The sequence below is a fragment of the Rhinolophus sinicus genome, chromosome 10 (assembly GCF_057876585.1).
Source record: "Rhinolophus sinicus isolate RSI-liver-muscle chromosome 10, RSI-T2T, whole genome shotgun sequence".
NCBI lineage: Eukaryota > Metazoa > Chordata > Mammalia > Chiroptera > Rhinolophidae > Rhinolophus > Rhinolophus sinicus.
Window position 1 is genome coordinate 8,393,852 of NC_142510.1, and position 6,142 is coordinate 8,399,993.

The 6,142-nt window shown below is 49.7% G+C and overlaps 1 protein-coding gene across 1 annotated transcript in view; it reads left to right on the plus strand.

Moving 5' to 3' along the window:
• EMP2 (epithelial membrane protein 2) overlaps positions 1 to 5,140 on the plus strand; it is a 33,600-nt gene extending 28,460 nt beyond the window's left edge. Inside the window, exon 5 of the mRNA XM_019719311.3 lies at positions 1,575 to 5,140. Coding sequence (XP_019574870.1) covers positions 1,575 to 1,762 — 188 coding nt within the window. The 3' untranslated portion in view covers positions 1,763 to 5,140. The remainder of the gene's footprint in view (positions 1 to 1,574) is intronic.
• Positions 5,141 to 6,142: the final 1,002 nt, after the last annotated feature.

The window sequence follows — 6,142 nt, forward strand, 5'->3', positions numbered from 1 at the left end:
CACAACTTGCTCAAGGGCAGCAGTGAGGGGGCATCTGCTCGGTCCTTTACTTTCTCTGTATCCCAGTAGGAGGCACGGACATCCCACTACTCACCCCATTGTAAGAATTGAATCCCACCACTAACATGCAGAGCGGGCACTTGGGGAGGTACCCACTGAAGTTGACTTTCTGTCATTGTCTCCGTTTGTCTATCCACAAGGCCATTTAGTCAAAACTGATTACTTTGGGAAATGCCCCAGATTTCCCCCGCGTTTCCCGTCCACAACTCCTTTGTTCCTTTTCTGGCCCAAGGACCTGCCCCTGCTCTTTCTGCCCCAAACCTGCGGTGTTTAGACGCCGGATCCGTCAGGGATGTTCGGGTGTGAGCAACAGATGCTCTAACTTACGTGAAAGACCGGATGCTGGGGTGGCTCGCCAGAGTCTAAGGAAAAGCTGAAAACCAGGGCTTGGGAAGAGGATTCAGCCGCAGAAATGGGTGGGCAGTCACTGCAGGGAGCTGCTGGCGGAGTCAGAAGACTGACTGCTGGAGATACAGGTCTCTGGGAGCAGCAGTCCGTCCGATCAGCAGAGATGGGCTGGGTACCCTGATTGTCAGTCTCACCTGCCAGGAGAGGAAGTAGATCCCCCAAGGAAAACCACGGTTCTCAATCTCACCCTGACACTAACACAGTGGTACCTTGGTTTTCGAACGTCATCCGTTCCGGAAGACCATTCGAGTTCAGGACATTTCGAGTTCTGAAACATTCGAAAACCGAGGCAGAAAGTAATGCAAAATGGATTAATCCATTCCAGACCTTTAAAATCAACCCGTAAAACTGCAAATTTAGCATGAATTTTACTATCTAATGATACCATAGATCCGTAAAATTGGTGGCATTCGTAAACCGAAATGTTTGTCAACAGAGACGTTCGAAAACCGAGGTACCACTGTATCTGTGAATGTTGGTGGTTCAATTAGGAATGCTTTTGGCTGCAAGTAAGAGAGAGTCCGATTAACAATGACTTCAGCCATAAAAACTTTTGCCTTTTGAATACAACAAATAACCAGGGGTTGGAGGGTGCACAGTGGGTTGGGCAGCTCAGCAGCCTCACCCAGAACCCTCACACTTTCCATCCTTCTATGCTGTCATCTTCAGAGTGATGACTTCCTCCTGGTCCCCAAAAGGCTGCTGCAGCTCCAGACACTCCACCTGGACCTAACAGTATCTAAAGTAGTAAGAAGGGAAAGTGCAGAGTTGAGTAGTTGGTGACAGAAACCATACGAACCCATAAAGCCTAAACTACTTACTGTCAGGCTGACCCCTCGCTTAGACCAATTAGGATGGATCTTCTGGGCCGGGTACACGGCTGCCCAAATAAAATAGTGTTCTGCTACCAAGAATGGGAAGGAAAAGGGCGACTAGAGGCAGTGATACTCTGCTGCAAAGTATTCGTTGCAATCTTTCCAATAGGCTAAAATAAATGCTTATGATAATAAAAGCTGAAGTGGGTCTTCGGCTCCGGCCATTGTCCCCTCAGGTACCTGGGACACACTGGTCTGTGGTTTATTGGCATCTTGGCTTTCTTCTGACAGGCCTGTCCGTTGTGATAGCAGCTTCCATTTACACAGACCGACGCGAGGAACTTCACCGCCAAAACGCGCACCTCTATGCGCAGACCTTGGAGGGCACGTACGGCTACTCCTTCATCCTGGCGTGGGTGGCCTTCGCCTTCACCTTCATCAGCGGCCTTATGTACCTGATACTGAGGAAGCGCAAATAGACATCGGGAGCTCGGCCACTCGCGCTGCAGTACAGAATCCACATTCAGATAACCGTTTTTGTATATAGTCATTTTTGTGTGTGTGGTTTTTCTAGCAAACGTATTGTTTCCTTTAAAAGCCAAAGGAAAAAAAAAAAAAGAGAAGCGTTTTTGCATTCTTGAGATCAGAGAATAGACTGAAGGCTGGGATTCAGAACTGCCCACCCGTCCGGAACGCTCCACAAGACAAAGCCAAAAATCCAGCAGTGCTCAAATCCAAAAGTTCTCAGCAGGGTGTTTCTTAACCACCGGGATGGGATGTGATGACAAGAGACCGAAAAAGCCGGGTCTGGGGGGACATCTTCCCCTAGGTTTGGGCCACGCCAAGCCCCCCTCCTCTCAGCTTCCCTTCCCAAATCTCTCGGTGTTAATGGTGGAAGGTGGGGTGAGAGATGAAAGCTCCTCAGGTGTTAGCCAGGTTCCATGTGAGAAGCAGGTATGGCCCCTGGTGTTCTGTGTAATCCAGACAGAGCCCCCACCTGCCTATAATGGGCAGGGTCCAGAAAGTGCCGCCCAGATTGGCAGACAGCGTCACCTGCCTGCCTTAGGAAAGGTGATCTAGAACCTGGGGGTCAGATGTGAGCTCCCGCTGACGCAGTGTCTCAACCTGTGGCCCCTAGCGCTTCTTGTAAGATGCAGACTCTTGGTTCCCACCTAGACCTACAGAATCTGAGTCATCAGGGGTGGGGCCCAGCAGCCTGCATTTCTAACAAGCTCCTTGGTAAGGCTTACGACGTGCCTTAAAGTTGGGGACCGTAGCCCCAGGGTCCGGGGAGCAGAACTCTCTCACAGTTGTGAAAGGTCTCATCAGGTCAAGGTGGGGAGGTGGGTCTAAAACCCACTGCAGGCCAAAGCCCTGGCCTCCATCAGTTCTGAATCCTTCACTGTCTCCCACAGCTGCTTACATCTGGACCACCCAGACTCCAGTTCCAACCACGCACCCCCGATAGCCAGACACCCTGGTGGGGCGCAGCTTTCTTCCCACACTTAAGTCAGAACGCCTCTGCCTTCTTTTCCTGCCCTGCCCTCTAAAATGGCTGGCCTCTACTAACCCCATGTCTAGAGCCTTCAGGGCCCCAGCCACCATTCATTCATTCGTCCATTCATTCATTCATTCACTCAGTAGCATAAGTTACGGAATTCTGTGTGTACCAGACACAGTGATACCATGTTCAGACAATCTCTGTGCTTATGGGGCGCAGTGTTTAATGGAGGAGATGGATTATAAACCAGTTAGGAAAACTAATTACAAACTGTGATGAAGGCAGCAAAGAATGCAACTTAGGATTGAAAAGGGAGGCCCGTGGGCTGGGAGGGGCGTGCCTATGCTCACATGTCCTGGAGGCACTCAGCTCAGTCTAAATACGCTCGCTCCCCGTGCAGCTGGTACGTCCTGGGCCGTGTCGTCTGTTCCACCCGGAGAACATTGACTTCTGTGGGGCGTCCCCAGGGTCTTGAAAGCCGGGGAAGCAGTGAAAGGAACCCAATCACCACGATTCTGACGTCAGTGGGCACCAGTGTCACCTGGGCGAGGGGGCCGTGCCAGGGTGTGGGTGAGCGGTGCTGCAGATCGTTCTGAGAAATAGGGCTTTGGGGAGCTTGTCTTTAGGGGTGCACCATAGGGGTGTGGCGGTGCAGGCGACCTGGGGAAACGCCCTGTGGAGGAGCTCTTGGTGCCTCACTGCTTTTTCCTCCGCCGTTTCGAGCGTGCTGCTGGGAGGTGTGCCGGGCCCGTGTGGGACCTGCCCGCCTCGTCTCAGCGCGGGTGCGACGTAAATTCTTCTGCACTCGACCTGCTAAGTGGCGTGATGATTTGCCCTCGGCCCAATCCTTGTGGAGCTGGGAAGGCATCTGTTTTGAGTAGTTTCAGGGCCACCACGGACTCCTCTTTAGAGCAGGTCTAGGTCAGCTGTCCACCTACTCATTCAGTCAGTGATTCCCCATCTGTGCATATTCAACAGAGTCCTCCATGCTTACTGTGTTCCAGGCACTGTGTGAGGCTCTGAAAATGGGGGAGCAAACCCAGACATCCTCTCTGAGACAGGACACCCTCCCCACGGAGAGGCCACCAGCACAGTGCAGGCTGACATCAGGCCAGTGACGGGACCTATTGCCACCTCGTGCCTTGATGGAAAGCTGCCACTAGGCGTGTGGTAGGAGTCCGGGGCACACCCCTGGGGTTTGCAGCATGCTACACGAGCCTCTGGAGGAAGGTGGGTCTAAAGTGCCCTCAGCTTTCTGCCCAGGTGGGTCTCTATAGTTCTCTGGTGGCCACAGTGGAAACAAACAACCCTTTTGTTTCAGAACCAGAAATCTGGTAAGCCTAATCCCCAGGCAATGCATACATTTCCTTCCCCGAAAACTTCAGGGGTCTGTGAGAATCTGAAAGGACCCCGTGGATTTTCCTGGCTCGTTGCCACTACTGTACCACATCCAGTGCCCACATCCCTCTGCAATGCCAAGGTTCCGTGAAACATGAGAGCTGCCTTTCCCTGCGGTGGGACGTGCACTGGGGAGGAGGGCGAGGTGATGGCGTGAGGGAGAAAATCCCCAAACTTCTTACCTGTAGGCAGAAATCAGCCCTCACTCGGCGCTTATCGTCAGTTACTCAAGAACAAAAACAGAAAAGTAGCCGAGACATCCAAGAAGCAAATATTAGGACCAAATATATTACTGGTAACAACTGTGTTTGAAGGAGCTGTAGTTTGCGCATTTTAGGACATTTTTATAAAGTACTGTAATTCTTTCACTGAGGGGCTCTGGATGGAGACAGACTAACTCGTTTTGTTATTTGCATTAAAATGACTTTGGGTCTCTGTTCAAACGAGTTTGGAAGATTGATTTGTTGCTCTGAGTGAATGTATATATTTATACCTGGATACAGGGAAATTGGAGACCTCCCCCCACTCCGCCATTCTCTGCTGCAGGTTGTATGCCTGCGTCCGTAATCAACAGGCTGAAGTCCTACTATGCTCTGTATTAACTGTTGACGAGGACACCTGGACCTCCAAGCCCGTCTGTAAACACACTAAACACAGTAGCTTAGATGGAAGCTGTAGCATCATTTTAAATCTGCCTGGGTGGGGAATTACTAAACTCGCTAATAGCTGAAAGGTTACTTACAATACAGCATGTCAAACAGTTTTGTATATTGGGGGAGCCGTGGTGATGGAGAAATGCTAGGGAAAGGCCTAGAGGTTAAGTTGAAATCTTGGTTTGGGGACAAATGTGATTTTAGGGTAGTTAGATACTTTCTACTTAATGTGCCTTTAAAACAGTCCATTTTCTATGTTTTGTATAATCTGAAACTGTACATGAAAAATAAAGTTTAAAACCAAATTGCCCAGAGCAACAGCCTGTATAATGTTCCCAACGTCTAGGGTAAAATGCTGCCTGTGGAGTGGCAGGGTCTCAGTCCGTATCTCATCAGGAGGACAGTGTGTTTTTGATGGCGAGCAGCTGACGTCTGACAGTTGTTGCTGGGACGGGCTCCTACTTCCTCTACCCCTTTAATAGGCCAGCTTCCTGGACACAACCCCCCAGCTGCACAGGACCCCACGCGCAAGGCCCCACGCCTGGTTAAGGATCTGCTAGCACTGCCTCAACATTCTTAATATTTCAGCAAACAGCCCCACGTCTTCATTTCACAATGGGCCCCGCAAATTAAGTAGCCGGTCCTGTTCTTTAGTCTGTACTTAATGAAAACTTCTGCTTTGAAGGGTTGAGTGATGGTGAAAATAAGGCTTATGTTTACAGCACACTCCACTAAAAAAAGAAAAATTCGGCCAGAACGAGAGAGATGTTTACTTTTTACCTAAGGAATGCCAGAGGTAGTAAAAACTGTCAGGGAACCCATGTTTCCTCGTCTCCACACAGGAGTAGCAAACTAAAACCTTCCGGGGTCATTGTCCATTATTTGTGTTTCTGGGGGTGTTTTTGGTCTTATGTGGCAAATGGATGATGGTTACCTCAGAGGACTGTTTTATATTTCTTCCATTTGGGAAATTAGCCTATCATTTGTTTCATTCATTCATTCATTCATTCATTCATTCATTCACCCATTACTTGTGACCTAACATATTTTATCCTGAAGAATGAAATTCTAACCCTGGTTTAGGATTTGCCCTGCCCAGCCCTGCAAATCTCCAAATCCTTGGCATTCTCCATCAATTGCGATTGCAGGCTTCAGGCAGAAAGAATCTCAGTAAAGCCATGTTTTCTCCCGTTTTTTGCCATTAGATGGAAGATCTTTGCCCCAAGATTGACTTTTTCTTGTAGGAACTTACTGAGGAGTCTGAGAACCTGAGCATGGGGCCATCCTGATGTGTTCCTACAACTTTC